Source organism: Nymphaea colorata, chromosome 3, assembly GCF_008831285.2.
Source record: "Nymphaea colorata isolate Beijing-Zhang1983 chromosome 3, ASM883128v2, whole genome shotgun sequence".
Lineage (NCBI taxonomy): Eukaryota > Viridiplantae > Streptophyta > Magnoliopsida > Nymphaeales > Nymphaeaceae > Nymphaea > Nymphaea colorata.
Window position 1 is genome coordinate 19,977,289 of NC_045140.1, and position 11,742 is coordinate 19,989,030.

At 37.1% G+C, this 11,742-nt stretch overlaps 1 protein-coding gene across 1 annotated transcript; it reads right to left on the reverse strand.

Annotated features, from left to right (window-relative positions):
• Positions 1 to 6,970: 6,970 nt before the first annotated feature.
• On the reverse strand, positions 6,971 to 9,079 carry LOC116250081 (uncharacterized). Its single transcript, XM_031623457.2, has 2 exons — positions 7,662 to 9,079; positions 6,971 to 7,577 (listed from the first exon to the last, which is right to left on the reverse strand). Exons 1-2 carry the CDS (start codon positions 7,980 to 7,982, stop codon positions 7,482 to 7,484), a joined length of 417 nt encoding a protein of 138 aa, XP_031479317.1. The 5' UTR covers positions 7,983 to 9,079; the 3' UTR covers positions 6,971 to 7,481.
• Positions 9,080 to 11,742: the final 2,663 nt, after the last annotated feature.

Sequence of the window (11,742 nt, forward strand, 5' to 3'; positions counted from 1 at the left end):
AAAAAATCTCTTGTTGCTGAAATATGCTTACTATGTCAGCCTTCAGAACGACAAGTCTCACATTACTGGATCCCATCCCTTAGTTTATGCAGGCACAGAAAGCTGCCTTTTGAGTTTTGAGTAAAGAAAAGGGAGTAATCACATAAGCAGGAAGAAATAACGTATACGAAGGCTTCAAGAAAGGCTCAGCTTTATGAAGCATGTTGCCAACTTACCATGCACCTTTTGCACTACAGACGTCAAATTCTTAGAAAAACACCATTTCGTTGTTGAAAAATTTTGTGGTTCACACTTCCCAATTAGAAACTCAGGGAGTATAAACCTATTATGCCAACTTCTTACACCCACAAAATATCAACAAAAGCATTTGCAAGAAAGTAGCAAGACGATTTTCAACTAAAATTTGTTTTTGCTTCTCTTGCAGTCTTCAGTTTGTGTCCATTTCCTGAAGAAACAAAATTGATGGCTGGAATACCATTAGAGGAAAATTTGAAGCAGAACCATACAAATGGAAAACCGCTTCTCTGTAAAAATGGACCCAAATGTGAATGTAATTTACTTCAACGGGAGGTAAGACTTGTCCATTGGGAAGAATACTTTTTGTGTATATTATACTGATACCACTTTGTTTTGCCGCAGACAGGAAACAGAATTTAGTTATGGAAGAAGACTTCATAAGAGGTTGTGCTATAAACGCCTTCAAAAAAAAATTCCTTGAATTTCAAACAAAAGAAATAAAAAGAGAAGTACAAATAAATTTCAATCCATAAGTACCTGAAATAGGGTAATCAAGGCTGCATCTATGTAGTCCTGCTGAGGAGTGTAAGTATACAGGATGTCCACAGGGTATTTCCGTCCTTGGATATGGACAGCTTTTGCACCACCAAGGCACTCAGAGAATCCCCTTGCATCAAGACTAGCAGACATGACAATCAACTTTAAAGGGCAACCTGAGGGAGATGCTTGGCCCTTCCAACCACTTCCACTTCCAATTGATGTGTCTTCATTGGAGTCTATATTATCGATGTTCTTGACATTGTCCTTGTTCATGACTTGCTGTGACCTTGATTTTTGAACACCTTTCAAAATGCCTAATAGCACATCTGTGTGGACTGTCCTCTCATGAGCTTCATCAAGAATGACAACTGAATACTTAGATAGTAGAGGGTCCAACAATGCTTCCCTGCAAGCAAAAAGCAGCATATCGATTACATTAGGAACTTAAGACAACGTGCAAGACCACATGAATAAATTGTTATGAAATTTTTTTTTTTAATTGTAAAGGTTTCTTTATTAAAAACATTATAAAATTTGCTTTGAAAAAAAAAAAAAAAAACTAATAATACTTTCAATAGCTTGACTAAGCTTTGGATGGCCAGGGGACAATCCTATTTTGAACCTTAGTTATCAAGATCAGAAGTCGAACTCAGGTTGGTCAGGTTGGTCAAGGCCCTCAAAAGACTCGTCAGGGGTAGTTGATCTGAGTCAGGTCTAAGATGGTTCACTAAAATAATATTGATAGGGCACTAAAGAAAGGGTTGGAGCCTCGGGGGTAGGCTAAAGGGAAACTATTAAGGAAAAGAAGAAACTTCCTAAATTTTTATATCTGATGGTTCATGGTTCTAAACATATTTTTTACAAGAAAATGCACTTTGGAAACTAGTTGATCAAAAACTAGTCCCTATCACTGGTGATGGGCCCAACCAACTGATACCTTGAGATTAATCTGTTCACCAGCACCTACGACAACTAGGCAATTAGACGGACCTACTAGTCGCTGAGTTCACAGCTAAGCTTGAATTGTGAACCACAAAATTCCAAAACCCCAGACAAGATAGACAGTCAAGAACAACAGGAAGCATGGTGATGAATGCAGAAAAGAAAGTTCAGAGCTCAAAGGAAACAAAAGAATCACCTTAAAAGCATCCCATCTGTCATATACTTGATCCTCGTAGCCGAAGATGTAACATCTTCAAATCTAATAGAGTACCCAACTTTCTGACCAAGTTCAACACCGCATTCTCCAGAAACACGCTTTGCTACAGTAACTGCAGCCACTCTTCGAGGCTGAGTAATGCCAATAACCTTACCATCACGACAGAATCCTCCATTAAATAAGAACTGTGAAAGTTTTACAACAAACACCACTCAAGTTGGCAAAAACGGAATGGTGCAACCACTTCCTCACATTCCAAGGAAACCAGAAAATGGAAAGCACCACTCAGTTCAACCCCTTTTTTCCCAAACTGTCAAAACAAAAACACAACTGTAATGCCATGCTCCAAAATGTAATGATCTATATGAAAAAAATAAAATGAAGGCTCTGAACTGCTCAAAGTATTACAAAGAATGTTCAGGAAAAGATTTTCTTTTTTAAAATAAATTTATGAGGAACTTCCTATTTTGTTGTACAGATACCTAGTCTTGTGCCTAGGCTCGCCTAAGCCCCTAGTGCTTGACTAGTCGGCTAGGCTGGTTCGTAGGTAACCTGACATGCAATCTGAAAACGCCTAGGTCATTGCAAGGGTGCCTAGTTTTGCCTATGCACTCTCTTTCTTTAGAAACATAAATTCTTTTTTCTCTCTTTTTCTTCTTCTTCTTTGTTTCCAATCTGACGGCTTTTTTCATTTTTCTTCTTCTCTACTTTTATTGCGGATTTTCTTCTCTTCCACTAACTTTTTGGTGTTGCATGTGATTTTGTATTACAAAATTATAAGTCACATGTATGTAAAAGAGAGAGAGAGAGAGAGAGAGAGAGAGAGAGGGACTATTGCTTTCTCTGTTTCAATGATAGAACACAGTTTTATGAAAAGCACTGTTAACATGGAAGTTGTAAGTATGTTAGGATTTATGTTCTCTCTTTAGAAGAAGAAAATCAGATGAATAATTTTAGCTTTGGTTTAGGCTTTTCGGTTTTAGAAATTATAACTACAGATTTAATTGTTGGTGTTTAGGAAATCATAAGATTTTGCATCCTCCATGATAATTGCAATGCAGCGACTTAGATTATAAACTTGCTCTTTTTATGCTTTTCAATCTTTAACTTCAATTATTTAACTTTCTAAGTTATCCTTCTAAACATTCAATTATGTTTAGTGCTAACTGCTAAGAAATGTTCAATGTCTCAGTGTCTATGTGATTAAAAACGTTATCAAAACTCAAAAGGAACGTAGCCTTCTGTATATGCTTAACTAGTCCCCAGGGTTGGCAGATTGCCTAACCTGGCTGTTACTGGGCAACCTGCCGTCCAAACACCTGGTCGCACCTGCAGCACCTAGGCTCACTCAGGTACTCAATAGCCTAGGCTTCTTTACTTCAACAACCTAGATCATCTTCTTGTTTCTTTTAATTTTCCTTCTTCTTCCTCTTCCTTTTCCCTCTTCTCTATTGGAGACACTTTTTCTTTTTCTTTCTTTCTGCAATCTGAACTACTTACTTTTTTTTTTCCTTTTCCTGCTTTGATGCAGATTTTTTCCTCGCCACTTTTTATGTGGCACGTAATTTTTGCACTAGAAGTATAGATTAGTTTTATGTTGTGTCAGTATTTTTAACTACTTTGCATTTCTTGTTCAATAAAACTATAATATATAAGACAGTTTTACGACAAGCAAGGTCAGCATGGAAGCTGTGAATATTTTAAGGGTTTATCTCCCCCATTTAGAAGAAGAATACATCGGTAATTTTTTACTTCAGTTTATTTTTAGATTTTAGATATTAGAATTTAGAGATTTAAGTGGTGCGTGTTTATGAGAACAAAAGATTTTCCATGCTCTAAAGCATTGAAAAGTGTTGATAATAAACTGTACAATTTGATATTTCGATAATCTAATTATGCTTATTACCATGAGATATCAATTGTTTAATGTGGATGTCATCATGCATTTAATCATTTTCTTGTTATAAGTTCATGTCACCAGTTGTTCATTAACAAACACATCAAATTACTGTTAATTTTAATGATCAATAAAAGCACAGACAAAAAACAGCAGCTCACGCATTTACAAAAGGAGCTGCAAATCAGACCAGAGGAAACACCCTAAGCACATCCAATTATGGGTTTTGCAAAATGATGAGGAATCTAGGAAATTCCTCCAAAATCGGTGAAAGCTGATGACCAAAACTGGCTGACCTTCTAATCTCCACTCCAACCATCTAAGCCAAAAGCTAGAGTCAGTTTCTTTTTTTTCTTTTCTTTTCTGAAGATGAGCATGTTCTTATGATTCCATTAGTAGTCAAGCACCTTTTGTGGCATTTTCACTAAAAAGAAGTTAGCCAGGATCATACTTTGGGTTAGGACCAGTTTGCACTAGAAAGTCTCGCACATTCTAATGCACAGGTCATAGAGTGGCAGCTGAAAACGCGATCTTGTGAAAGAACTCGAGTTCAATAACCGAGATGCATCTCCCTTGGATTAATCTGGTTGGTTGCTTATGCCGATCAAATTAGATAAAAGATATTGCCCAGCAATTTTAGAACCTTCACAATTTTCTTTCACCTTTTACTCTTCTTTTTTTCCTTTTGTGTTCAAAGGCTCGTATCAATAAAGGGCTTCTCTACTCATCTGGATAAGGAAGTACAGAAAAGGCCAAGAGAAACGTCAAGAACTCAATATGGATCTGTGCATAATCTGATAAGGTATCTGCCAAACCCGAGCTTGCCAAAACAAAGGAAAAAAAAAAGGTTCGTAGAGCCATTAAAACATACACACAGACTAAGTTGGCTTGGGCAATTTCTCACCATCTGCAGAGATTGAACCAACAATAAAACATATACATACGCAAATACACATGAGAACATGCACCTTAATAGAAGGCAGATAACATAAACTCAATGATCAATAAAAAGCTTAATTTTCTTTTATCTGTTCCTTTATCTCTTTTCTCTTCTTGCTTCGTGCTCAATTAAGCATGCAGCTAGGCCCAGTTTCTTTTTCTTATCTTTTCCTTTCCCATTCTTGTTAAACCATCTTTGAATTAGTTGCATTGGGGAAGAAAAAGAAAAGATATAGATGCAATCAATTTCGTCATATCCAATACTGAATGATCTAATTTGACATATCAAAAACTAACACATCCAAACTATCGTATGAGAACAGATTATTTAAACACAGTGCTAGATAATACATCTTCAGTGCATACTTCGAACCCTTGGATATAATTTCCTTATCTCCAGACAAGAATTTACCCGATCATGGAGGGAAATATTCAAAGGCATTCTCTGGTATTATGTATTAAAACTTAAAAGGTTACTGAGAAAAAACTTGCGTGTAGTTTTCCCACTTCCTGTCTCACAATTACAAGTGTCATTCTTCCTCACTTCCTCCACAATTCGTTGCTCAACTACAGGAAATTCACATCCATGCATAGATCAGAGTCCAGACCAATGCAGATACACCACTTGCTAGAAGCAGCATAAAACTACAGATTCTCAAGATAATCTTCTCTCCCTTGTCAGACAACCCATTTCCCTGCTTTGTTGATAGGATGAATGGTATACCATAGTCCATAAAGCATGCTTAATATGCAGTTACATGATAATTTTGATTTTCTTAATGTCAATACCTGATGCTATGGGCAAGGACCGTCTTTGTTTTGCTATCTCCTGCCTCCTGAATCATGCGAACAAAGTACGACAAAGAATTCTGATTAGTTCATTTACAAAAAAGATTAGATTGTGAATCATGCAATGCCACAGTTTCTAAGTATGATACTTTATATTCAACAGTACCTGGATCGTTGACTGTGTCAGAAGCTAAGAACAAAAGCAGCAATAACTATTTCAGCTACACCCTCAAATAAGAATAAGATAACAGAAAAACTGCCCCAAGATATCATAATAAGGCCTTTGTTGAAATGGAAGTCGGAGGGTTGCTGAACAGAAAAATCATCTAAGCTAGTGTGTTCCAGCCTCCAGGTAAGGAAGAACCTCAAGAAAGAAAGAAAAAAGAAGCCAACTCAAAGTGTTAGGCGTCGAGTATAAGATTATGGGACTGATCCAGTAGTGCTTTATATATATGGTCGAAGGAACTGAGTTGGGAATCATCATGGGCATTGAATGTCTGGCCCCTCTGGTGAGGAGATCCCTGATCGGGGAGTAGGGGTGAGTGATGCATTGTTGGGTTTCTTTTGTAAAGGGGGGTGATCCTTGTTATAATGGCTAACACAAAGAAGCATGAATGCTTAGTAAAGTCGTTAGTTAAATTAGATACATGCATAGCTACGTGGCAGAAATGTTCTAGTAAGACATCTGTGAAAAAGATATCATACCGTAAACTGCACAGAATTGTGCTGACTGAGTCTATTGACAAATGTGAAAAGATTCACAGAAAGAAAACAGAATCCTGCATTTACCAAAGCAAGCTGAAACTTAAAACAGCAAACTGAAACAGGTCCAATAATTCAGTTAAGCGAACACTCTTCACATAGGTATAGGCTTGACACATAGGCAGAGGCATGAATTATAACATTAGTTGTTAAGGCGTGGACTAGTCCACGCCCGTCGCCTAAGTTCATCGCTTAGGCAACCTGTGATGGACTGGCGCCTGTGTGCCTAAGTCCAGGGGAAGGTGAATTTTGAAAGTCACCTCCAAATTAAGTCCTGTAATTTTATTATACACTGTTATACCGTACATACTTATGTTATATGCAGTTATATTACATAATATGTATTCTTTAAGTATACTTCGCTGTACATTAATTACATCTTCTATACTCATATTCTATATGAAGAAGACCAGTATGTTCCGAGTCATGCACACATATGACCCATGGGCCGGACTCCTATGGCCTGCTCACAAGAGGAGATAATTGAGTTGAACGTTGATTTTGGGGTGGGGGGTCCTAGTTGAGAAAACACATAGAGAAAATTAATTTTCCACATGTTGCCAAAATATCGCAAAACACATAGAGAAAATTAATTTTCGACATGTTGCCAAAATATCACCTTCGAATACCTTTTTTCAACTGTAGAGTGAAATATAAAATATATGGATTTAATTGTAACCATTTTCTACTAGTGAAATCACCAGCACATGCTACTAAACCAGAAGCATGTCTAGTTCCTTTACATAGAACATACAACTTTTCTAACTAAAACCTACCAAAGCATCATGCTCATCCTTAACCTGAGAAAGATGCTCGAGTTCCTTTTCGCGGAGTTGCTTCAGTGCTTCGTCATGTTCCCTCTCAGTTTCAGTCAAAATATTGTTTTGCCTAATTTCGAGACTAGTATAACTCAGGATAGTCTAACAAAGCCACAAGCACCCATAACTAGACCAAAGGACCAATACAACTAGGGAAGGAGGGACCTCTTCCTTCTCCAACTTGATGATTTCCCATTTCAACAGCTCATATTTCATCCGGATGCATTCCTCGGAAAACAGTAGCATGATCACCTTTCTTGCAAAGAAAAGTAGTTGCCATCAGTCCGTTGTCAGGAGAAAGGTACCCGATCATTTCTTTGAGAAATCTCCTTTAAGTGCCTCAGTGACTCTTTAACTGTTTGGCTTCCAGCATCATCACATACTTCTTTTTGGCTTCAGCAAGAGAGCACTCAACAGCACTAAGTGACGACTGCACCTGCAAGAAAAAGTGACACCATGTGTGGCAGGACCAACCATGTTGATAAATGATAATCTTTTGAGCCCAATTAATAAAGAATACCTGCACAATGTTCCCAACCAATTCCTTCTCCTTTTCTTTAAGATTCAATTCAACCTTTTCCCTGTCATCCAGCTGAACAGTGAACACGAAGCAGCCTGATTTGGATCTCCAATGATTCCACACGCTTGCAATTCTTCTCAATATCTTCATGAAGAGCATCAATTTCATCTTTTTTTCCCTGCAACAGAGACCCTGTTTTTCTTGAGCATCTCGGTTGAGTGATTCCAAACTCAAGATTTGCATCTTTAACTCTTGCTGAAATTCCAATCTCTCAGAGATGGGCCACAATGCAGAACTTTTAACCAAGTAATATCCAGTCATACCTTTTGATCTTCAAATTTACTCAAGGTTTTTGATGACTGATACTTTCTCTTCTAGCTCAGCAATTGTGGCCATCAATTCAGTCTCCTTTGATCTGAAGCGTTCTCCAATTCAAGTTGAGATTTCTGAATTTTCTCCCTTGCAATTTCACGTTCCTCCTTGATTTGCAAAGTTACATCATCCCGGTCCCTGCAAAGCTCTATTAACTGATTTTTTAAAAGTGAAAAAGCAACTAACATTTTCAGAAAGTACGGTTGAGACAGCAGCCGGTTTTTTTTTTTTTAATCCTTTGGAAACGTACATTTGTACAGTGAAAGCACTATCTGCACATTCCAGCTTGAAGGTTAATGAATTCAGCTTTATGTTTAAATCATCGAATGCTACTGAACTCGCAGCCAATTTATTCTCGAAGCACTTCTTGTCTCTCTCAGCTTCTCAAAACGAAATAATATCATTTTTTTTTTTTTGTGTAACGCCCTCTTATGGCTAAACCAGACAGCCAAACTCTTCAAGGAAATACTGGATTTAAGTTCAGATGCAAATGCACTATACCAAGAAAACAACGGCTGCTACCTTCCTCCACCTGCTGAGCAAGTCGCTGCAGAGCCTCTCTCAGTTGATCAGGCAATGACTCATTTAAGCATCATTTTTAATCCAAACTACTCCATATCTTTGAATCTTCACCCTGTTTTACTTTCAGCCTTGCATTTTCATTGTTTACGCTTTGTAACTTTGCCTCAAGGGCATGAATTCGATCTGTCAATTTCTTCAGTCTCAAACTCTGCAACATGAATGGCGAAGTACGAATTCCCAAAGACATTCCTTTTCAAGTAAAAGTGACGTATTCGCAGTTTTAAATGCAACAGATTGATTTACACTAAAAATCGTCCTGAAAGGACCAAGACAGCATAAATTTCGTGTTGGAAAAACAAAAATCGGACCTCAACCAAACATTTAAACATCCAAATGGTATTCAACGGTCAAAAACAATTGAGCGAGGTAAAGATGAACTCAGAGGAAACGAAGAAAAGATATCGAATGATGATCAAGAAACACAGGTAGGACATACGGCCATTTCGAGTTCTGAATTGGCAGAATCTTGATCCTTAACCATTTTCTCTGAAAATTAAGAATTAAAGAGAAATCGTCATCAACGTGTCTCAAATCTCATTTTTCCTGCTAGACGAAAAACCAAGAAAACAGAATTTCCAGAAACTACCGCCAGTAATGTTTAGATTGACCAAACTTTTCCCCGATATGCCAGCGAAAGACATCTGTAATGGAATCTTGAAGCTTCTTGAAGTTTCATTGAGTGATATGAGTTGATCCAGCGGGTTCAGAGTTGAAGAACTTGTATTCTGCATCGAGGGAGAATCGTTTGCGTTCCGAGAAATTGACCTTGGAGGGGCGATTAAAAAAGAAGGCCGCCAAAGGAGACAATGAAGAAAATGACGTATAGAAAAATCTAGCGGGACAGACGAATGAGTAGAGGAAAGGAGAGGGAGATGGAGACAAAAAGGAGAAAAAAGCGAGGGAGAGAGTGACAATTGAAATGAGAAAGGAAGCGGGAAATCTTGCTTTTATAGTGGAGCGCTGTTGGGTCACACGTAAACGTAAGTTACGCGTTCTCGACAATGTGGACGACACGGAAACGGTAACGGCCTGGCGTATCACACGTAAGTTACGCGTTCTCGACAATGTGGACGACACGGAAACGGTAACGGCCTGGCGTATCACACGTAAGTTACGCGTTCTCGACAATGTGGACGACACGAAAACGGTAACGGTCTGGCCTAATCACTAGAAATTTCGTTTACGGACGGAAATCAAGATTTACATCATTGAAAAATAAAACTTGCTAAGGATGATGCATTACTTTCACATAAAAAAGCTTATGGTGCTCAATTAACTTTATGAAATAGTCCGGAAGGTGCAATTTAGTTGCTGCCAACAAGTTTCTACATGTGTGGTATATTATCAACGAAGTACTTAAGATAGGACAAACTTAATATTGCTATATGCGGTTTACGTGTAAAATGGCAGAATGTGTAGGTTTTCTTTAATTTCAAACTTTATAAAAAAATGAATAGATTTGGTTTTGAATTCTTAATTAATTAATTAATTGCATATGTTGAACACGCAGTCCATCAATTTACTAATTATAAGCTAGCTAGAAAATACTGGCAACAATTTCGTTTGTGTTCTCAAAAAGAAGAGCGAGAAGCCATTTGATAAGAAGTAGCCTGACTAATTCCCACTCTAAATAATTTGAGAAGCCATTAGTTTATAAAATTCAATTTATTCACTTCCCCACTCTCACTTCATATGTCCACTTCATGTGCTACATGATAACCACAGGAAAATTCCTGCATGCACCTTTCACATAGTTAGTGGATTCGCTTCAGAATTGGCCGAGATTTTTTGAGAGATTCTCAGGATAATGAAGGTTCGAGATAATTATCACTATAGTTGGAGCAACTAAAGTGATAATGTTGTTTCTTGTCCACTAATGGTGCGGTTTCGGTAAGACTGGCCTGTTTAGTTAATCAATTAGATATAGTGATCGGCAAATTAACATGCATACATAATCCAAAGTCAGTGTGAACAAAGTACAAAAACACTATTAGTTAGCAAACTCTGTGAATCACAAGATCGATCTAGGACGTTCAAAGCATTTGGATTCCCACTTATTAAAGCGCCCATTCAAGTTCGGAATGCGGCCCATATGGAAAATAAGGTGAAACTAATATTGACCTGAAAGATCTATTAATTGCGTGTTGATCCAGAAGAAATTCATTAATAAGAGTCTCTGTTTCAAGAGTTTTTACAACAGGTAATTGCGTGTTGTGACTTAGAATGTAATGTAAAAATTTGGGAAGTTATTATAGAATTACTAAAGTAATCAAGATAAAGCTTGTGACTATAAGCATAAACAAAGTTTAAAAATTAACAATCATTAGTTTTGCATCTGTCCTCTATTAGTTAACTTAAATGTTTTAACCATCATCTTATTCTCCTTGAAGTTCTACCTTTTTTCAGGACAGGACACATAGATTCTTGTCATTTTCTTATGGTCCTTCATAGTTGATTGTATCGCATTTTCTTTTTGGAATGTAGCAGCAGGTTCTTTTCAATCAATGCATAAGAAGCCTCATAAAATGAAGTAATGACATGCATATATAATAATATATATGTATACATATATATATATATATTATTTATTTATATAGTTATATTATATTTCTTAGATGAATTTTATGGCAGCTTTTTTTACTGGTGGTCTAAATTCAAAACTAGAATTCTGGAATTCTCAATTTATTATTAGTCGATACCAGGTTTTCAGTCCTAGAGATGATACTGATGTGAGATCCTGGTTGCTGATGTGCTATGAACCTGCAAACGTGCATGACAAATTGAGGTTGCAAGTGAGAAATGTTTGTTGAATAGTAGTTTGTTGAAAGTTAAATGTTGATGAGGTATCTCTCTTTCAGGGCCTTACAGGTCTGTTAGAGTCACCAATTCAAGGAGCTGAGAGACATGGGCTTCCTGGAGTATATCTAAATGCGGTTAAATCAGTTGAACTTCTAATCCGTGTAAACGCAAAAATTTTAATTTCAAAGCCTACAGTTATCATCACATCAGCCAGCCATATTGCAATCTAGACGCCAATGCTAGATTCATAATGCCATCTTCAGGCAATAGAACCATCCATATAGATATATAATACATGATAACAAGGAAATATCTTAAATCTTCAAAA